The following is a 22888-nucleotide window of genomic DNA, read 5'->3' on the forward strand; positions in this document are numbered from 1 at the left end:
AGGAGCGGTTATCAGCCAGAAAATTAACACTGAGCCACATAAGGAGATATTAGGACAGGTGACCAAAAGCTTGGTCAAGGAGGGAGGTTTTAAGGAGCGTCTTAAAGGAGAGAGAGAGGCGGAGAGGTTTAGGGAGGGAATTCCAGAGCTTGGGGCCCAGGCAGCTGAAGGCACGGCCGCCAATGGTGGGGCGATGGGAATCGTGGATGCTAAAGAGGCCAGAATTGGAGGAGCGCAGAGATCTCGGAGGGCTGTAGGGCTGGTGGAGGTTACAGAGAGAGGGAGGGAGGGGTGAGGCCGCGGAGGGATTTCAACTGGAGGTTGAGAATTTTAAACTGAAGCCAGATGCTGAGCATCCCGCTGTGTAATTCCAGCACTGTCCATGTTGTTTTTATATATAAAGGATGGATTTAGTCAGTGGATTGTGAAGGGCATTCAGCACATCACAGATGGAGACCGCACGGCACGGGCTGTATATCATCTTCCCTCTGCTGGTTCATGGACTGCATCTGTCCTGAAACACTTACATTCAGCATGACGTGCTTATTCTTCATGTTGGATGTGGTCGTTTACAGACTTTCCTACGGGTCACCGATATTGAGTGGAATGGGCCTCTATTCGCTGGAGTTTAGAAGAATGAGAGGTGATCTCATTGAAACGTCTAAAATTCTTACAGGGCCTGACAGGGTAGATGCTGAGAGGCTGTTTCCCCTGGCTGGAAAGTCTAGAACCAGGAGGCACAGTCTCAGAATAAGGGGTCGACCATTGAGGACTGAGATGAGGAGGAATTTCTTCACTCAGAGGGCGGTGAATCTTTGGAATTCTCTACCCCAGAGGGCTGTGGAGGCTCAGTCGTTGAGTATATTTAAGACAGAATCGATAGATTTTTGGATATTAAGGGAATCAAGGGATAGGGGATAGTGCAGGAAAGTGGAGATGAGGTAGAAGATCAGCCATGATCTTATTGAATGGTGGAGCAGGCTCGAGGGGCCGAATGGCTCCTGTTATGTTTTGTGCATCTTTGTCAGCTGTGGCTCAGTGGGCAGCACCCTCGCCTCTGAGTCAGAAGGTTGTGGGTTCAATTCAATTTTATTTGTCATATATGCAGCAGACGTGTGTACTGCACAATGAAACTGCACAATAAAATTCAAGCCCCACTCCAGAGACTTGAGCACAAAACTCTAGGCTGACACTCCCAGTGCAGTGCTGAGGGAGCACTGCACTGTCAGAGGTGCCGTCTTTCGGATGAGACATTAAACTGAGGCCCCGTCTGCTCTCTCAGGTGGACGTAAAAGATCCCGTGGCTCTATTTCAAAGAAGAGCAGGGGAATTCTCCCCGGTGTCCTGGGCCAATATTTATCCCTCAATCAACATCACTAAAAAACAGATGATCCGGTCATTATCACATTGCTGTTTGTGGGAGCTTGCTGTGCGCAAATTGGCTGCTGCGTTTCCCACATTACAGCAGTGACTACACTTCAAAAAGTACTTCATTGGCTGTAAAGTGCGTCAAGTCGTCGTGAAAGGTGCTATAGAAATGCAAGTTCTTCCTTTTATCTTATTTGCTTTCCATCTCTCTTTCTCTCTCTCTCTCTCTCTGTGCACTCCACCTCTTCCCTCTCGTTCTCACCCTCTGCGCCCCCCCCCTTCTCCCACGACAGGTCAGGGTGACAAGTCGGGCACCATGCTCTCCGACAGCGCCATTTACAGCAGCATCGACGTGACCACCAAGACCAGCTTCAACAGCCCGGGGCAGATCACGCAAGCCACGCCTTACGCCACCACCCAGATCTTGCATTCCAGCAGTATCCAAGAGCTGGCCGTCGACCTCCCCGACCCCCAGTGGAAGGCCTCCATCCAACCGAAGCCGGACTTGACCGGGTGCGGCTACTCCCTGCCCGACCAGAGCAAGTTTAATAATGGTGAGTGAAAGGATGGTACCGCCCAGGGGGTAAGTTCACGTTGGCAGTGCGCGCTGGTTCGTTGTGACAGACTGACTAAAAGACTTTCACTGAACATTAAAGAAGGAGTCTCACCAACGGGGCCATTGTTATTTTTGTTTCATGAAGAAAGAATAACTTTCGTAGATTTCAAATTGGATTTTAACATCCTTCCTCTACATGTTTGAATCTTGATAGCTCGAGGAAACCAAGAGAATTCAATGGGAAATGTGAACGTGAGCTGATGGTTGAATTTAGATCAATCCACCCACCTTCTCCCCATATCCCTCAACCCCACCCACCTTCTCCCCATATCCCTCAACCCCACCCACCTTCTCCCCATATCCCTCAACCTCACCCACCTTCTCCCCATATCCCTCAACCCCACCTACCCACCTTCTCCTCATATCCCTCAACCCCACCTTCTCCCCATATCCCTCAACCCCACCTTCTCCCCACATCCCTGAACCCCACCTACCCACCTTCTCCCCATATCCCTCAACCCCACCTTCTCCCCACATCCCTGAACCCCACCTACCCACCTTCTCACCATATCCTCAACCCCACCTAGCCACCTTCTCCCCACATCCCTGAACCCCACCTACCCACCTTCTCACCATATCCTCAACCCCACCTACCCACCTTCTCCCCATATCCCTCAACCCCGCCTACCCACCTTCTCCCCATATCCCTCAACCCCACCTACCCACCTTCTCCCCATATCCCTCAACCCCACCTATCCACCTTCTCCCCATACCCTCAACCCCACCTACCCACCTTCTCCCCATATCCCTCAATCCCACCTACCCACCTTCTCCCCATATCCCTCAATCCCACCTACCCACCTTCTCCCCATATCCCTCAACCCCACCTACCCACCTTCTCCCCATATCCCTCAACCCCACCTACCCACCTTCTCCCCATATCCCTCAACCCCACCTACCCACCTTCTCCCCATATCCCTCAACCCCACCTACCCACCTTCTCCCCATATCCCTCAACCCCACCTACCCACCTTCTCCCCATATCCCTCAATCCCAGAAAGGGATCATTTAGAATCATAGAATTTTACAATACCGAACAAGGCCAGTCAACACTGATCTAAAAAAAGAACTGGATGCCTAGCCAATAAAGGAAATATTAGGAGTGTTGAACAACAGCTTGCTCAGAGGTAGATTTTGAGGACTATCCTAAAGGAGGAGAAGGATTTAATGGGGAGCTAGATAAGTACATGAGGGAGAAAGAAATAGAAAAGATATGCTGATGGGGTGAGATGAAGAGGGGTGGGAGGAGGCTCGTGTGGAGCATAAACACCGGCACGGAGCAGTGGGGCCGAATGGCCTGTTTCTGTGCTGTACATTCTATGGAATGTTACTTATTTTAACATTAATAGAGATGGTCCTTCACCTGAGATTTATTTCCAACCATGTACAAGTTAATTCAGCTTCCTCGCACTGTTGGATTCAGCAATTTCTTCAAGCCAGTTGACCTTGACATAAAATAATAATTAAACATAAAACAAAAATTAAAGACAAGCAGAAGTATATTTATGTACCGAAGGTCCTACAGTGGCGTTATCGTGAAGTATTTAGCTAACAACAACAACAACAACTTGTATTAATATAGCGCCTTTAATGTAGTAAAACATCTCAAGGCACTTCACAGAAGTGATTATCAAATAAAGTTTGACACCGATCTACATAAGAGGATATTAGGACAGGTGACCAAAAGCTTGGTCAAAGAGGTAGGTTTTCAGGAGCGACTTCAAAGAGGAGAGAGGCAGAGAGGTTTAGGGAGGGAATTCCAGAGCTTGGGGCCTAGGCAGCTGAAGGCACGGTTGCCAATGGTGGAGTGATTAAAAGCGGGGATGAGCCAGAGGCCAGAGTTGGAGGAGCACAGACATGGAATTGGACCAAGACCTTGCTCTGTCAAGCCCGTGTGGTAGCTGGTGTGCAACGGCCACCCCATGTTAAAAGAATTCACGCATAGGCATCTTCCACCCTTTAAAATGCAGTTCGTGACCTGGAATGTCAGGACCCTTATGGACAACCCCAACAGTGACAGAGACTGTAGGTCCCGCATTGGACTCATCAGTCACCTGTGAAATCATTTTTAGTGTGGAAGCAAGTCATCCTCGGTCCCGAGGGACTGCCTAAGAAGAAGGAGGAGCACAGAGAACTCGAACTCGGGAGGGTTGTCAGGCTGGAGGAGGTTACAGAGATGGGGGGACGGGCGAGGAGGCCGTGGAGCGATTGGAACTCGAGGATGAGAATTGTAAAATCGAGGCGTTGCCAGTGGAGGTCGGCGAGCACAGTGGGGTGATGGGCGAACGGGGCTTGGTGCGAGTTAGGAGACGGGCAGCAGAGCTTTGGAAGAGCCCTGTTCTATGGAGGGAGGAATGCTCCAGACTCCAGCTCGGAAGCTCTTCCGCTCCCTGGTGCTATGACTATGACAAACAATGTGGAATATTCACCCAATTAACATGGATTCACAGGGTGGTTTGTTTTGTTGCTGAGTGCCCTTGGAATAACCTTGAACACTACTTGAATGCAAAAACAATGGCCGCCGATGGTGAGATTCACTTTTCAACCTTTCGAGCAGTTTTTTTTATTTTCCCTCGTAACCTCAGCAGCTTCTGCATTAACTGCATGTCCTTGCATGTGCTTGCACCGTGAGCTAAGACACCTGATGCCGCTTGTGACTTTTACCCTTTGACCTTTAGCCCTGCTTTTCATCCCTGACTACCGATTGGCTGAGGGATTGTCTAACAGAATGCCTCACAACCATTCTGAGGACTTCAGCACCTCAAGCTCCCACAACAGCTCTGAAAGAAGCCTCTCAGGTTTGTCCTCGCAAACTAACACCAGCCTCTGCCCCCTCGAAAACAGGTCTGTCGATGGGTTACTGAGCATGTTTCAACGTATGACAAGCTGTTCCTTGTGTACTTTCCTTGCTGTCGACCAAGAAGTGGGACTTACAAGTAGATATTATGCTGGAAACCTAAGAACATAAGAGATAGGAGAAGGAGTAGGCTATACGGCCCCTTGAGCCTGCTCTGCCATTTAATAAGATCATGGCTGATCATCGACCTCAACTCCACTTTCCCACCCGATCCCCATATCCCTTAATTCCTTTAATATTCAAAAATCTATCGATCTCTGCCTTGAATATACTCAACGACTGAGCCTCCACAGCCTTCTGGGGTAGAGAATTCCAAAGATTCACCACCCTCTGAGTGAAGAAATTTCTCCTCCTCTCAGTCCTAAACCCCTTATTCTGAGACTGTGACCCCCTGGTTCTAGACTCCCCAGCCAGGGGAAACATCTTCCTTGCATCTACCCTGCCAAGCCCTGTAAGAATTTTATCCGTTTCTATGAGCTCACCTCTCATTCTTCTAAACTCTGGAGAATATAGGCCTAGTCTACTCAATCTCTCCTCATAGGACAATCCCCCATCCCAGGAATCAGTCTGGTGAACCTTCATTGCACTCCCTCTGAGGTAAGTATATCCTTCCTTAGGTAAGGAGACCAAAACTGTCCACAATACTCCAGGTGTGGTCTCACCAGGGCCCTACATAATTGCAGCAAGACTTCCTTACTCTTATACTCCAATCCCTTTGTAATAAAGGCCAACATACCATTTATTTTTCTTTGAGAAAACTTGATGAAAGCCCAAGATGTAGAACACTCCCTAGCTTCATAAAAGAAAGTGCCTTTCACCACCTCAGGACATCCCAAGCCGCATAACAGCCGATGAAGAGCTTTGTGAAGTGGAGTCGCTGTTGTAATGGAGGGAAACGCGGCAGCCAATTCACACACAGCAAGCTCCCACAAGCAGCAATGAGATAATAACCAGATTATCTGGGGTTTTTCTTCGTGATTTTGGTTGAGGGATAAATATTGGCCCTGGACAATTGAAAAGAATTGCGAGAGATGATGTATGGTAGTGTACTGGTTATTATGCTGGAGTAGGTCATGAGCTCAAATCCCACCATCGAAAGTGAGTTGAATCTGGTAACTTGTGGGCTGACAGTAGGACAAAAAAGACCATGAAAGCTGCCAGCTTGTCGTAAAAGGCCAATTATAGTCTCTGGAGTTTAGAAGAATGAGAGGTGATCTCATTATAAAATTCTGAGAGGGTTTGACAGGGTAGATGCTGAGAGGTTGTTTCCCCCTGGCTGCAGTGTCTAGAACCAGGGGTCACAGTCTCAGGATAAGGGGTCGGCCATTTAGGACTGAGATGAGGAGAAATTTCTTCACTCAGAGGTTTGTGAATCTTTGGAATTCTCTGTCCCAGAGGGCTGTGGAGGCTCAGTTGTTGAGTATATTCAAGGCTGTGGTCAATAGATTTTTGGACTCTAGGGGAATCAAGGGATATGGGGATAGGGCAGGAAAGTGGAGTTGAGTTAGAGGATCAGCCGTGATCTTATTGAATGGTGGAGCAGGCTCGAGGGGCCGAATGGCCGACTCCTGCTCCTATTTCTTACGCTCTTATGGTTCATTGATGTCTTTCAGGGAAGGAACCTGCCGTCTTTACCTGGTCAGGGCCTACATGTGACTGCCGACCCACACTGTATCAGACTATAAACTACCCCTGTGAAGTGAGGGCAAGCCACTCAGTGCTAAAATAAGTGCTAGAAAGCAAGAAGGCCCAGGGATGGGCAATAAATGCAGCTTTGTTAACATTATCTATCTCCCCAGGACCATATTACAAATAAGAGATGGTTTGGAAGCAAGTGAGACCAAGCTTGTGTTATGAACGCCTGTAGATTGTAGAGGGAGAACTGTGGGAGGTGATGTGTTCCAAAGTTTTTACAAATTCCTCTTTCTACTATTTAAACAAAGTTTTTATCTCAGAAATTGTTGAAAAATTTAATAAAAGCGGAAAGAGTGAATTTTTACCCCAACTCAGAAACCTCACTCAGAGAATCCACTGGTTTTCGATTGGAAAAATGTCACGCCAGTACCGTGGGTAACATCCTACTGAGACTGGGCGAACAGCACAGTGTACAGGGAGCTTTACTCTGTATCTAACCCGTGCTGTACCTGCCCTGGGAGTGTTTGATGGGACAGTGTAGAGGGAGCTTTACTCTGTATCTAACCCGTGCTGTACCTGCCCTGGGAGTGTTTGATGGGACAGTGTAGAGGGAGCTTTACTCTGTATCTAACCCGTGCTGTACCTGCCCTGGGAGTGTTTGATGGGACAGTGTAGAGGGAGCTTTACTCTGTATCTAACCCGTGCTGTACCTGCCATGGGAGTGTTTGATGGGACAGTGTAGAGGGAGCTTTACTCTGTATCTAACTCATGCTGTACCTGCCCTGGGAGTGTTTGATGGGACAGTGTAGAGGGAGCTTTACTCTGTATCTAACCCGTGCTGTACCTGCCCTGGGAGTGTTTGATGGGACAGTGTAGCGGGAGCTTTACTCTGCATCTAACTCATGCTGTACCTGCCCTGGGAGTGTTTGATGGGACAGTGTAGAGGGAGCTTTACTCTGTATCTAACCCATGCTGTACCTGCCCTGGGAGTGTTTGATGGGACAGTGTAGAGGGAGCTTTACTCTGTATCTAACCCGTGCTGTACCAGCCCTGGGAGTGTTTGATGGGACAGTGTAGATGGAGCTTTACTCTGTATCTAACCCCGTACTGTACCTGCCCTGGGAGTGTTTGACGGGACTCTGCAGAGGGAGCTTTACTCTGTATCTAACCCCGTACTGTACCTGCCCTGGGAGTGTTTGATGGGGACAGTGTAGAGGGAGCTTTACTCTGTATCTAACCCATGCTGTACCTGCCCTGGGAGTGTTTGATGGGACAGTGTAGAGGGAGCTGTACTCTGTATCTAACCCCGTACTGTACCTGCCCTGGGAGTGTTTGATGGCACAGTGTAGATGGAGCTTTACTCTGTATTTAACCCCGTACTGTACCTGCCCTGGGAGTGTTTGACGGGACTTTGCAGAGGGAGCTTTACTCTGTATCTAACCCGTGCTGTTCATGCCCTGGGACTGGTTGATGGGACTTTGTTGAGGGAGCTTCACTCTGCATGCAATGCTTGTTTTGCCTACCCTGGGTGTGGTGATGGGATAGCATAGAAGCAGCTTTACTCTGCATGTAATCTGTATTGTAGCTGCACTGGGAGTGTTTGAAGTGAACTCTGGGTGTTTGAAGCAGCAAAGTGTTGTAGCACGTAACATCCTCACACCTACCGAAGAGGCAGAGATAGTGTGCAACATTCTGTGAAGATTGCCATCATTCATCATGTAAATGACTTGCTGTGTGCAACCAGTGAATCCTATCCAATTCCTGGCACTAACATACACATCGTTCCCTGGTGGTGATTCCGTCCCTCCACCCCCTGACCTGAGTCTGCTTTCCATCACTTGTCCTGTGCAGACCGCACAGTGCAGGCATGTGTTCCTCTGATTGACAAGTCACACCTGGGCCTTTCACCATTCTCCACTTGGCTCCACCTTCTCCTCCAACCCTCTCACCCTTTTTCATGATATGACAAAAAAAACCCCAGAGAATACTGGAAACACTCAGCTGGTCCAAGCAGCACCTGCGGACAGAGAGAGAGCGAGAGAGAGAGAGACAAACAGACAAGTTAACGTTTCGGGTGGGTCCCTTTGTCAGATCCAGTCTTGCCTGAAATGGCTGCCTGTCTTGTCTGTTGCTCCACAGATGCTGCCTGACTGGCTGAGTGCTTCTGCCGTTTTCGGTTTATTGATTCCGATTTCTAGAATTCACAGTATTTTAATTCCACCTTGCTTCGTGCCTCCCCCTTTGTTGCTAAATCTTCGGTGGTAGCACTAAACGGGCCGTAGCGAATCCGCAGCCCGCCTCGCAGACCGCCCGGTTTTGTTTACATGGGATCAGGAGGAGGCCATTCGGCCCCTCGAGTCTGATCCGCCATTCAATTATCATGGCTGATCTGTGACTTTTAACTCCATCTACCCACCTGGGTTCCGTAACCCTTAATATTCTTTCCCTAACAAAAATCCATCAATCTCAGTTTTGACATTTTCAATTGACCCCCAGCCTCAACAGCTTATTGGGGGCGAGAGTTCCAGATTTCCACCACCCTTTGTGTGAAGAAGTGCTTCCTGACATCACCCCTGAACGGCCTGGCTCTAATTTTAAGGTTCTGCCCCCTTGTTCTGGACTCCCCCCACCAGAGGAACTAGTTTCTCTCCAAGTACCCTCTCAAATCCTTTAAACACCTTCAACACCTCAATTCGACCAGTACTCGAGGGAATACAAGCCCTAGATGAACGATTTCCTTTTGTTAATCATGCTGTCAATCTGTCATTATTCATTTTGCCTAGCACCACACTCCAATTCCACCCCCTGGTCTTGTCCAGGAGCTCTCTGCTATCTTCCTCACCAAGTTGGCCTCCCGTCGTCGATTCAACGCTCATCTCCTCATCCCTAGTTCGTTCAGCACCTTTCTCCATTGACGTCTCTGCCATCAGATCATCTCTCAATCTCACCCTTCACATTAACTCATCAGCCCATAAGCACAGCCCCGCTATCTCTACTGGACTATTCCAACACTCTACTACCCGGCCTCCCACATTCCACCCTCCGGAAACTTGAGCTAATCCAAACTCGGCTGCCCGTGTCCTAACTCACACCCAGTCCCGTTCACCCATCACCCCCTGTGCTCACAGCCCCGTGTCCTAACTCACACCCAGTCCCGTTCACCCATCACCCCCTGGGCTCACTGCCCCGTGTCCTAACTCGCACCCAGTCCCGTTCACCCATCACCCCCTGTGCTCACAGCCCCGTGTCCTAACTCACACCCAGTCCCGTTCACCCATCACCCCCTGTGCTCACTGCCCCGTGTCCTAACTCGCACCCAGTCCCGTTCACCCATCACCCCCCCTGTGCTCGCTGACCTAAATTGGCTCCTGGTTAAGCAACGCCTCAGTTTTAAAATTCTTATCCTTGTTTTCAAATCCCCCCATGGCCTCGCCCCCTCCCTATCTCTGTAACCTCCTCCAGCCCTACAACCCCCCGAGATCTCTGCGCTCCTCCAATTCTGGCCTTTTGCACCTCCCTGCCTTTTATTTCTCCTTATGTGGCTCGGTGTCAACTTTTGTTTGATAATTGCTCCCGTGGGACATCTTACCACATTAAAGGCGCTGTATAAATGCAAATTGTTGTTGTTGTGATTTCTTATCTCCTGACATCTCGATTAACAAGACTGACTATCTGTGGCCACTTACTCGTCTCCCTCATCACCCACACCGCCAACCTTACCCCAACCCCACTATCCTCGCCAACCCTCCATGGAAAGGACTCCTGCCTAACTCCCTCACTCTCAAACTCCCAACTCCTTTGTTTCTCGCCTTCCGCCTGTTACAACACCTGGGCTGTGGTGGGCCTGATTAACAGTTGTCTCTTCTCTTCTCTCAGGGCCCTTGTTTGTCCCAAGTTCTTCACTGTCTCCCACACCACTTGTTCCTCTGGTGCAGTCCCCACCTTCGCACCCTTCAATCGGAGGGGCATAACCCGGAGGATGCTTGTGACACATCTAGCCTTGGCTTTCCATCGGTAGATTTGGCTCGACCATGTTTTGTATCACTACACGTGACTCTCTTCAGCATAAACCATCGATTGCTTCAGGATAATCCGAGAGGGGAAGGACAACCCTTTTCTCTACAGCTAACTACCTCTTCAAACCCCCTTCCTCAGCCCCCTCGAACATTAAGAGCTCATGGGTTATCCTTGTCTCTCCATGGTCAAGATCATCAATGTAGCTACCTCACCTTCCTCTCCTCCCTGCCCCTGACCTTCCCCCAGCCCCAACCACTCTTGCTATGTCCTTCCGTCACACAGAGATGCTTCCTCACTTCACCTATGCCAGTTACTGACTCATCTTCTCCACAAGTCTCATCTCTTGTTGCCTTGATCTGCTCATCACTCCACTCTGGATCAATCATCTACCCTCCCTCCGATGGGCTGCCGATCAATCATCTACCCTCCCTCCAATGGGCTGCCAATCAATCATCTACCCTCCCTCCGATGGGCTGCCGATTCGCTCTCGCCCGCTTCACACTATTGGCCATAGTGTGGTACTTGGCATGAAACAAGACTCCAAAAATTCAGTTACATGGAAGAAAGCCTTGGCTCTCCTATTTGAGCTCTGATTTAAGTGGAAAGGTGTATGTGACTGCTCGTGTTCAAAGCAAAGTTGTACATGGTACAATGACAATGTTAAAGAAACAGTCACCACAGAATGAAAGTGGGATCATTGGTTACTTCAAAGACCATTCAGAGAAAATCTGCCACTTTCCCCTTACAGTGCAAGTTCACATTCTTTCTCTCCTGACTCTCTCTGGGGTATTGCTTCACAGCCACTGAAAAATTCTTTCCCACCCACCCCACCCCCCCACTCCACCTCAAGTTTCAAGAGTGAGCCAAATGGCCAATTGGCGAGATCGGAGCTTGGCGTGGCTTCCTCCTGCTGATGCATAGCTCACCAACGCTCATCGCTCTCCTGCTCGGGCGAGGTACCAGTGGTTCTGCTGGAATCCATGGAACTGTAATCCAAACTGATCCAGGACGTTGAGGAGCAGGGAATTCAGGAAGGGGAACCAAGAGAAATGGAGAGAAGGAGAACAATGTAACGAGGAAAACAACAGATTGGACAGGCTGGGGCCCGTTTCTCTAGAAAAGAGAAGACTAAGGGGTGAACTGATAGAGGCCTTCAAGGTTATGAAAGGGTAGACATGGAGAAGATGTTGCCACTAGTGGGTGAGACCAGAACTAGGAGCCTTAAATATAAGACAGTCACTGATAAATCCAATAGGGAATTCAGGAGAAACTTCCTTACTCAGAGAGTGGTGAGAATGATGCAAATAGTACAGATACATTTAAGGGGAAGCTAGATAAACACATGAGGGAGAAAGGAATAGAAGGATATGTTGATAGGGTGAGATGAAGAGGGGTGGGAGGAGGCTCGTGTGGAGCATAAACACCGACACGGACCAGTTGGGCCGAATGGCCTGTTTCTGTGCTGTAAATACTGTGTAATACTTTGTAAAAAAGATTATTCAGCCCATCTGGAGTGTACTATCTCTCTTTGGTATATCTCTGAGCAAATGATCTCTCTGTGTCATCTTACTGGAGAGTGACTTAAAGTCTCGTGACGCTTGCAGGTGGCAAAGGTGGGAAGAAGAAGAAAAATAAAAGCAGCGTTAAGCCGCATAAGAACACGGGCTCCAACTGGTCCAATGTGCCGCTGCCTCCTCCGCCAGTGCAGCCGCTACCGGGCACTGAGCTCGACCACTACATCATGGACCACCACGAGACCGGGTAAGATCTTATTCAACTGTTCTCTGCTTTGAATTTCCCTCCACACTAGGTGAAGATGAGTTGACTCTCTTGAGGATTGGGCCTTGTGTCATCCAGGCACCGGCCAGGTCCAACCCTGGTCACCAGAGCGCGACGACTCCGTTCGTTCGTTAGGTTAACCCAACCAAAACAAAAAAAACCTTGGGTGAGAAATTGGCCACCTTAACGCCTCCCGTTATCGCCTCGGGGTGGTGGGGTGATAACGGGGCGGTAATGACTTACCGCCCTGGCGCAGCGAGATGAACGACTCCCGCTAACTTAGCCGGGAGGTTGGCGGCAGCGGTAACACTTTGCGCCACGGTCTCCCACGCCCGGAGATCGTGACGTCATTGCCGTGCGCTTCGCCCTGGACACGAACTTCGGTTCCGCCCCCTACAGCATCGCCGGGCAATGACACCGACAGCTGCAGGAGGCGCTTCGGGGGCAAAAGTTAAAAGTAAGTAGGAAAATTTACAAACATTTTTTTTCCCATTTTTCTTCGGCCGCGACCGATCGGCCCGGCACTCTGCTGGAGTGCATGGGGACGATCGAGACAGACCGGGGCCACCGTCAGGGACCAGCTGACTGGTCCCAATGCCGAGCCTGCAGCGATGGCCCTTCCCTTTAAGGGAGGGAAGGAGCCTCGGACCGCGTCAGCGCTGCACGGGACAGTGCGCAGCGCTGCTCACCTACCGCCCCGCCTGCGTCCTTTAGCGCGCCAGGAAGGAAGTGGGGTGCTTGATTTAGCGTTCCACTTCCTTCCTGGAGCGCAAATACCGAACTTAGAAAAAGCTGGGAATCATTAGTGCCAGGCGCTAAGTTTCCCCCCTTTCAAAAGTTAGCGCCCCCAAACGGGGTGATACCGAATTTCTCCCCCCTTATGTTTTCTAAGTGGTTTGAGTTCATTCACTGGAGGGAATTGGATCCCAAGAGATGGCTGGGAATGTAGATAAAGAATGAAATAACTTGCATTTCTATTGTGCCTTTCACGACTTCAAGACGTCCCAAAGTGCTTTACAACTAATGAGGTACTTTTTGAAGTGTAGTCACGGTTGTAATGTGGGAAACATGGCAGCCAATTTATGCACAGCAAGCTCCCACAAACAGCAATGTGATAACTTTTTATTTATTCGTTCATGGGATGCGGGTGTTGCTGGCAAGGCCAGCATTTATTGCCCATCCCTAGTTGCCCTTGAGAAGGTGGTGGTGAGCCGCCTTCTTGAACCGCTGCAGTCCATGCGGTGAAGATACTCCCACAGTGCCATTAGGGAGGGAGTTCCAGGATTTTGACCCAGCGACGATGAAGGATCGGCGATATACTTCGAAGTCAGGATGGTGTGTGACTTAAAGGGGAACTTGGCGGTGGTGGTGTTCCCTTGCGCCTGCTGCCCTTGTCCTTCTAGGTGGAAGAGATCGCGGGTTTGGGAGGTGCTGCCGAAGAAGCCTTGGCGAGTTGCTACAGTGCATCTTGTAGACGGTACACACTGCAGCCACAGTGCGCCGGTGGTGGAGGGAGTGAATGTTTAAGGTGGTGGATGGGGTGCCAATCAATTGGGCTGCTTTGTCCCGGATGGTGTTGAGCTTCTTGAGTGTTGTTGGAGCTGCACTCATCCAGGCAAGTGGAGAGCATTCCCTCACACTCCTGACTTGTGCCTTGTAGATGGACCGGATCATCTGTTTTGTTGGTGTTGGTTGAGGGAGAAATATTGGCCGGGACACAAGATGGGAGAGTGACATTCAAGGGCTTGTTCATGTTGAGTTCAGCGACATCTCCCAACAGCTGTTGATGCAGAAAATGAAGTTGATTCTGGCAACTGGTAGGAGTAAGGGTTCGATACAGTGCGGGCTGCGGGCTCCCTCCCTTTAGAAATAAACAGCCTTTACGCTTTGCCCAAGTGCGTTGCAGATTCTCCAAGTTAGCTATCGGTTTCCAGGAACTTCAGTGCAGCCTCATTGTTTCTGCAACTCCAATAAAGAAGCCCTGCAGCACTTTGTGTTAAGCTAAGGGTCATTGTGGCTCAGTTGGTAAGAGAATGGCCGTGGGCTCAAGCCCAACTCACGGGCTTGATTGCATCAACCAGACAGACACTCCCAGTACGATACTGAGGGAGTGCTGCACTGTCAGAGCTGCCGTCTTTTGGATGAGGCGTTAAAACGAGGCCCCGCCTGCCCTCTCAAGTGTTTGTAAAAGATCCCATGGCACAATTGGAGGAGGAGATTGTGCCCTGTGTCCTGGCACAACAGTCTTCACAAATCAATGGTAGCTCCTATTGTCGTGCCATCTGCCAATTTCCACACGACTCCCTCAGCCAAGGGAGACTTTGATGGGACAGTGTAGAGGGAGCTTTACTCTGTATCTAACCTGTGCTGTACCTGCCCTGGGAGTGTTTGATGGGACAGTGTAGAGGGAGCTTTACTCTGTATCTAACCCGTGCTGTACCTGCCCTGGGAGTGTTTGATGGGACAGTGTAGAGGGAGCTTTACTCTGTATCTAACCCGTGCTGTACCTGCCCTGGGAGTGTTTGATGGGACAGTGTAGAGGGAGCTTTACTCTGTATCTAACCCGTGCTGTACCTGTCCTAGGAGTGTTTGATGGGACAGTGTAGAGGGAGCTTTACTCTGTATCTAACCCGTGCTGTACCTGCCCTGGGAGTGTTTGATGGGACAGTGTAGAGGGAGCTTTACTCTGCATCTAACCCGTGCTGTACCTGCCCTGGGAATGTTTGATGGGACAGTGTAGAGGGAGCTTTACTCTGTATCTAACCCGTGCTGCACCTACCCTGGGAGTGTCTGATGGGACAGTGTAGAGGGAGCTTTACTCTGTATCTATCCCGTGCTGTACCTGCCCTGGGAATGTCTGATGGGACAGTGCAGAGGGAGCTTTACTCTGTATCTATCCCGTGCTGTACCTGCCCTGGGAATGTTTGATGGGACAGTGCAGAGGGAGCTTTACTCTGTATCTAACCCGTGCTGTACCTGCCCTGGGAGTGTTTGATGGGACAGTGTAGAGGGAGCTTTACTCTGTATCTAACCCGTGCTGTACCTGCCCTGGGGGTGTTTGATGGGACAGTGTAGAGGGAGATTTACTCTGTATCTAACCCATGCTGTAACTGCCCTGGGAGTGTTTGATGGGACAGTGCAGAGGGAGCTTTACTCTGTATCTAACCCGTGCTGTACCTGCCCTGGGGGTGTTTGATGGGACAGTGTAGAGGGAGATTTACTCTGTATCTAATCCGTGCTGCACCTGCCCTGGGAGTGTTTGATGGGACAGTGTAGAGGGAGCTTTACTCTGTATCTAACCCGTGCTGTACCTGCCCTGGGAGTGTTTGATGGGACAGTGTAGAGGGAGCTTTACTCTGTATCTAACCCGTGCTGTACCTGCCCTGGGAGTGTTTGATGGGACAGTGTAGAGGGAGCTTTACTCTGTATCTAACCTGTGCTGTACCTGCTCTGGGAATGTTTGATGGGACAGTGCAGAGGGAGCTTTACTCTGTATCTAACCCGTGCTGTACCTGCCCTGGGAGTGTTTGATGGGACAGTGTAGAGGGAGCTTTACTCTGTATCTAACCCGTGCTGTACCTGCCCTGGGAGTGTTTGACGGGACAGTGTAGAGGGAGCTTTACTCTGTATCTAACCCATGCTGTACCTGCCCTGGGAGTGTTTGATGGGACAGTGTAGAGGGAGCTTTACTCTGTATCTAACCCGTGCTGTACCTGCCCTGGGAGTGTTTGACGGGACAGTGTAGAGGGAGCTTTACTCTGTATCTAACCCATGCTGTACCTGCCCTGGGAGTGTTTGATGGGACAGTGTAGATGGAGCTTTACTCTGTATCTAACCGATGCCGTAACCTGACCATTTGAAAATGAATCAGTTAACTTTACAAATCATTAGCAGAATTAACAGAAATCACTTGGTTAGTGGGCATAGAAGTCCCGATAATTTAATCTGAGGTTAGCAAAGTACCAGTAATTCTCTGACTTAGTGCCAGTCGGCTCCTCTACATCCCCCGACCAAAAGGTCGATGAAGGAATGATCTTGCGCCTGAGTTATTAAAGTTTCACAAACTCTGGGGGCAAAATTCATAAGCATTCCGATGTAATCTGCCATACCAGCAGTTTGGTGTGTGTTGCGTCAAGTCCCTACAGTGTAATATGTTCTTTATGTAACTGCGCAAACTTGTATTAGTTGCCCTGGCAACTCCAGTTATTAAGGGGCTAATGCAATCAGAGGGATTGGCAGGGAGCACCTGCCGGACTGGGCACAACTCCCATCTCACATCTCCTCCGCCTTTATCCTTTCAAATTACCGTCTCTGCAGGTTCTCCGAAACCCCGGGCTCACTGTGCATTTTGAAGCCGAGGGTAATTGGAGGTCCCCCTGTTTAATTCATCGTCTCACCTCTTCTTCTCCACAAACTAAAATGTCAAATGAATTTATGACCCTGGGCAGGACTGAAAATTCTTCCTTTTTGTAAGTAAGTAAATCGGGGAGCTCTTTAATTCCGGCTGATTTGAAATCCTTTCATCGGATCACAGAGGGATCCTAAACACCCCCACGAAAAATATAGAGAGGTTTCCCAACCCCTATGGGGAGCAGCCACGGTTAAATGACTACCATCTGTGCCTTCTCTCATTGCTCCTTGTTTTGACGCTCATCAAGGTGCAGGCTATTAGTGCAGCGGGGAGGGAACATAAGGGCCCTGAATTTACTGGGATAGTCATGGAGAGTTTAATGGCGCACGCCGTTATTAGTGTGTAAATTAACCCGGCAATTTCTGGCAATGGGAGAGATGCCCGCGCGAGTTGCCAATCGCCGAAGGTTGACGGACGATTTGCCCCGCTCTGCCCTCAGCCTCGGCAAAACGGCAGCTCGCCCTCAACCTCCCCGTGAGTGTCAGGAAATTGCTGCATTTGTGACGTAAATACAAACTAAACTCACCGCAGGAGGTGAAGGCTGGTACTTAACAGTCTAAGGACCATTTTTATGAGGAATTTATGTTGCTCCAATGTCATTCAACCTCTCCGGCCCAGAAAAGAAACAGTTGAAACTGTGGAGTCTCATTTCTGCAGGTAGTAAATTGTTGCTAGAGGTTTTTCAAATTAAAAATTTTTAATATTTAAATGTTTTTCCTACTTTTCCTTTCTGCCTCTGTTTTTCTCCCTCTCTTTATTTCTCCCTCTGTACCTGATTGAACTCTTAATTCACCCGATGTTCCTGCTCCCTCGTTTCTCTGTTTCTTTCTCAATCCTTAAATCTCATTGGTGAAGGAGATTGATGGCCGGGCCGGTCGTTCACTAAGATTACATAGATGGATGGAGTTACATAGAATGTACAGCACAGAAACAGGCCATTCGGCCCAACTGGTCCGTGCCGGTGTTTATGCTCCACACGAGCCTCCTCCCACCCCTCTTCATCTCACCCCATCAACATATCCTTCTGTTCCTTTCTCAGATGCACCGTTGCCCTTGCAGATCTTGCTGGAGTGGGGCAACTCGCGGCGAGCCCCGTTAGTTAGGCTTCTTTTTCCCTCGCCCTTCAGTTCAAAAATCTTTTGCGCCACAACTTGCTGGAAGTGCGAGCTGGTTTGTGGAGAGACTGGAGAAGCTGGGGTTGTTCTCCTTAGAGCAGAGAAAGTTAAGGGGAGATTTAATGGAGGTGTTCAAAATCATGAAGGGTGTTGATAGAGGAGAAACTGATTCCAGTGGCAGGAGGGTCAGTAACAGATTGAAGATTATTGGTAAAAGAACCAGAGGGGAGAGGAGGATAGGTTTTTTTACGCAGCGAGTTGTTGTGACCTGGAATGCGCTGCCTGAAAGGGCGGTGGAATAGTAACTTTCAAAAGGGAATTGGATGACATAGAAACATAGAAGATAGGAGCAGGAGTAGGTCATTCGGCCCCTTGAGCCTGCTCCGCCATTCAATGAGATCATGGCTGATCATCCAAACTCAGTACCCGGTCCCTGCTTTCTCCCCATACCCCTCGATCCCTTTAGCCTTAAGAAATATATCTAACTCCTTCTTGAATATATTTAATGAATTGGCCTCCACCACCTTCTGTGGTAGAGAAGTCCACGGGTTCACCACTCTCTGGGTGAAGAAATTCCTCCTCATCTCTGTCCTAAATGGCTTACCCCTTATCCTTAGGCTGTGACCCCTGGTTCTGGACTCCCCGCCATCGGGAACATCCTTCCTGCATCTAGTCTGTCCAGTCCTGTTAGAATTTTATAAGTTTCAATGAGATCACCTCTCATTCTTCTAAACTCCAGCGAGTACAAGCCCAATCGACCCAATAAATACTTGAAGGGGAAAAATATTTGCAGGACTATGGGGAAAGAGCAGGGGGAATGGGACTAATTGGAGAGCTCATTCAAAGAGCCGGCACAGGAACGATGGGCCGAATGGCCTCCTTCTGTGCTGTATGCCATGCTTTCCTATTAAAGAAAGACACAGCAGTAAGCAGCATGAGGAGCCCGCCAGATCCGTTCCTTCTCAGTGAAAAGAGACTGCTTGATAATTAAATAACAACAGTCAGAATCTGTAGATTCTCTCTTCCAATGAGTTCATTATCCAAAGTGTATTTGCGTTTAACCTTGGCAGCAACATGCCGAGGTGGGGGGCGAGGGGGGATCACCGACAAAAGATCATTTAATATTCGGGGCGCGTGGGGGGAGGGGGGGTGTCAGGGCTTGATTCATTCCGATAATGCGGCAATTATTCTCCACCCCGCAATATCATCTCGACTTCACACTCAGTTTAGTAAATTAGGATTCTCCCAGCTGGTAAATTTTAATTACTGCACTGAAGAATATTCAACAAGACCAGGGCTTGAGTGTTAAATCAAATGCAAACTAGCGCCGATGCTGGAAATCTGAAATAGAAACAGAGAAGACATTAATAAACTTACAGAATGGGCGAGTAATTGGCAAATGCATTTCGCTATAGACAAGCGTGAGGTGTTACATTTTGGTAGGAAGAATAAGGAGGCCGCATACTCCTGGGAAAGTAAGTGGGGGAATTTTAAACCACAAAAAACCCCGGATGGGCTGGAGTCGGGTGGGAGGTTAAAGAGTTAAAAATCTGAATCTCGACCCCAACCCATCTCCAACCCGCCCACTTCCGGCTTAGTGGATGCTGGAGGGGGCGGGCAGCCAACCCACTTGCAGGAGGCGGGTTTAAATTTAAAATTTGACTCTGGATGGCCGGGTTTCCCGGGCCTCGGGAAACCCGCCAGCTAAAGGGAGGCGGGGACTGCTGGATCCAGGAGCCTAGTGCCTTTACACTTACCTGCTGGATCCAGGAGGCTAGTGCCTTTACACTTACCTGCTGGATCCAGGAGGCTAGTGCCATTACACTTACCTGCTGGATCCAGGAGCCTAGTGCCTTTACACTTACCTGCTGGATCCAGGAGGCTAGTGCCATTACACTTACCTGCTGGATCCAGGAGCCTAGTGCCTTTACACTTACCTGCTGGATCCAGGAGCCTAGTGCCTTTACACTTACCTGCTGGATCCAGGGGCCTAGTGCCTTTACACTTACCTGCTGGATCCAGGAGCCTAGTGCCTTTACACTTACCTGCTGGATCCAGGAGCCTAGTGCCTTTACACTTACCTGCTGGATCCAGGAGCCTAGTGCCTTTACACTTACCTGCTGGACTCAGTGTTTCTGCCTCGCCAACCCACAGCGATTGGATATCTCCCCCGACCCTTCTGATCCCCTCCCCACTCCACCCGACCTCACCCCCGAGGCCTCCCACCACACCCCTCCCCCCCACCAACTAGGCCTCCGATCTCCGATAACCCTTCCGACCTCCGGCCCCCAGCCCCTGACTGCCCCCCACGATCCCTCCCGCCCTCCTCTCTGTGGCCTGGTGGGGCAGGCCTACCCGCCCGACAGCCAGCCAGCCTCTCCATCAAGTTAAAAAGGTTAATCAGGCCCTGCCGTTAAATTCGACAGGGCCTGAGGGAAACCTTTTCTCCCGGGTTTCCCGACCGCTTGCAGCCGCCCCGCTGCCTACCCGCCTCCAAATTAAAATTCCAGCCAAAGAGTCTAAATGGGGGTAGAGGAACAGAGGGAACTAAAAGTAGCAACACAGCTTAATAAGGCCATTAAAAAAAAGCAATCCAAGCACAAGGGTTCATTTCTAGAGGGATGGAAGTTATGTTTTTTCACAGAATTACATAGGATATACACCACAGAAACAGGCCATTCACTTGAGCTTCCTTCCGTCTCTCCTCATCTAACTCTCAGCATAACCCTCTATTCCACTTTCCCTCATACGCTTGTCGAGCCTCCCCTTAAATGCATCGATACTATTCGCTTCAACCACTCCCTGTGGTAGCGACAAATAAAATTAGAGAGTTAAATGCGTGGCTCAAAGACTGGTGTGAGAGAAATGGGTTTTGCTTCCTGGGACACTGGCACCAGTACTGGGGCAGGAGGGAGCTGTTCCGTTGGGACGGGCTTCACTTGGCCAGTGCTGGGACTAGAGTCCTGGCGGATCATATAACTAGGGCTGTAGAGAGGGCTTTAAAATAACTAGTGGGGGGGAGGTTCCTAGAGAGCAAATAATAAAAATGACAACAGAGAAGGTCATAGACTTAGGTAGCAGTGGGGAAATTAAAAACCAGAGCGTGTCAGGAAGGGGCAGAAGGTATGGAGTAAAAGGTAAAGTAATAAAAAGGGCAAAAGCAGGAACTAAGTGTCACAAAACATATTTGAAAGTTCTCTATCTGAATGCACGTAGCATTTGTAACAAAATAGACGAGTTAATGGCACAAATAACTACATATGGGTATGATCTTGTGGCCATTACAGAAACATGGCTGCAGGGTGACAATGCCTGGGAATTAAACATACCAGGTTATTTAACGATCAGGAAGGACAGGCAGGAAGGAAGGGGCGGTGGGGTGGCTATGTTAATAAAGGAAGGAATCACTGTAATACAGAGAAATGATATTGGGTCAAAAGATCAGGATAATGAAACAGTTTGGGTGGAGGTAAGGAATAATAAGGGGAAAAAAACACTAGTGGGCGTAGTCTATAGGCCTCCGAACAGTTGCAACTCTGTTGGACAGAGTATCAATCAGGAAATAGTTGAGGCTTGTAATAAGGGAACATCTATAATTATGGGGGATTTTAACTATCATATTAATTGGACAAATCAAATTGGGCAGGGCTGCCTTGAGGATGAGTTCATTGAGTGTATTAGGGATGGGTTTCTTGAGCAGTATGTAACTGAACCGACCAGGGGGCAAGCAACCTTAGATCTGGTCCTGTGTAAGGAGACAGGATTAATTAAAAATGTCCTAGTAAAGGATCCCCTTGGAATGAGTGACCATAACATGGTTGAATTCCATATTCAATTAGAGGGTGAGAAGGTTGGATCTCAAACAAGCGTGCTAAGCTTGAATAAAGGAGACTATGAAGGTATGAGAGCGGAATTGAGTAGAGTGGATTGGGAAAATAGATTAAAGGGTAAGACGATACATGATCAGTGATGTACATTTAAGGAGTTATTTTACAACTTCCAAAAAATACATATTCCACTGAGAAGAAAAGGGTGTAAAAGAAAAGACAGCCATCCGTGGCTAAGTAAAGAAATTAAGGATAGTATTCGACTAAAAACAAGGGCATATAAGGTAGCCAAATCTAGTGGGAAGATAGAGGATTGGGAAAACTTTAAAAGACAGCAAAAAATAACAAAAAGATTCATTAAGAAAGGGAAGATAGATTATGAAAGTAAATTAGCAAAAAATATAAAAACAGATAGTAAGAGTTTTTATAGTTATATAAGAAGAAAAAGAGTGGCAAAAGTAAATGTTGGTCCCTTAGAGGATGAGACCGGGAAATTAATGGTGGGAAATATTGAGATGGCAAAAACACTGAATGAATATTTTGTATCAGTCTTTACAGTAGAAGACACTAAGAATATCCCAACACTGGACAAACAGGGGGCTATGGGGGGGGAGGAGATAAACACGATCAAAATCACTAAGGAAGTGGTACTCGGTAAAATAATGGGACTCAAGGCGGATAAATCGCCTGGACCTGATGGCTTACATCCTAGGGTCTTGAGGGAAGTGGTGGTAGGGATTGTGGATGCATTAGTAATAATTTTCCAAAACTCCCTGGACTCAGCAAAGGTCCCGGCAGACTGGAAAACTGCTAATGTAACACTCTTATTTAAAAAGGGCAGTAGACAGAAGGCTGGAAACTATAGACCGGTTAGCCTAACACCTGTGGTAGGTAAAATTTTGGAATCCATTATTAAGGAGACAGTAACAGGACATTTGGATAATCATAATTTAATAGGACAAAGTCAGCATGGTTTTATGAAGGGGAAGCCATGTTTGACAAATTTGCTGGAGTTCTTTGAGGAAGTAACATATAGGGTGGATAAAGGGGAACCAGTGGACGTAGTGTATTTAGACTTCCAAAAGGCATTTGACAAGGTGCCACACAAAAGATTATTGCTTAAGACAAAAAATCACGGGATTGGGGGTAATATTCTGGCATGGATAGAGGATTGGCTATCTAACAGAAGGCAGAGAGTTGGGATAAATGGTTCATTCTCAGACTGGCAATCAGTAACTAGTGGTGTTCCGCAGGGGTCAGTGC

The 22888-nt window shown here is 48.7% G+C and overlaps 1 protein-coding gene across 12 annotated transcripts in view; it reads left to right on the forward strand.

The window, feature by feature from the left end:
• Nucleotides 1–22888, forward strand: part of robo2 (roundabout, axon guidance receptor, homolog 2 (Drosophila)) — a 1120123-nt gene that overhangs the window by 1053252 nt on the left and 43983 nt on the right. For all 12 annotated transcript variants that reach the window (XM_086007303.1, XM_086007302.1, XM_086007300.1 and 9 more), the window contains 3 exons: nucleotides 1662–1922; nucleotides 4663–4782; nucleotides 12098–12254. In XM_086007303.1, coding sequence (XP_085863429.1) covers nucleotides 1662–1922; nucleotides 4663–4782; nucleotides 12098–12254 — 538 coding nt within the window. The remainder of the gene's footprint in view (nucleotides 1–1661; nucleotides 1923–4662; nucleotides 4783–12097; nucleotides 12255–22888) is intronic.

The sequence above is a fragment of the Somniosus microcephalus genome, chromosome 14, assembly GCF_052327205.1.
Source record: "Somniosus microcephalus isolate GS21.2 chromosome 14, FLI_Smic_1.0, whole genome shotgun sequence".
Taxonomy (NCBI): Eukaryota; Metazoa; Chordata; class Chondrichthyes; order Squaliformes; family Somniosidae; genus Somniosus; species Somniosus microcephalus.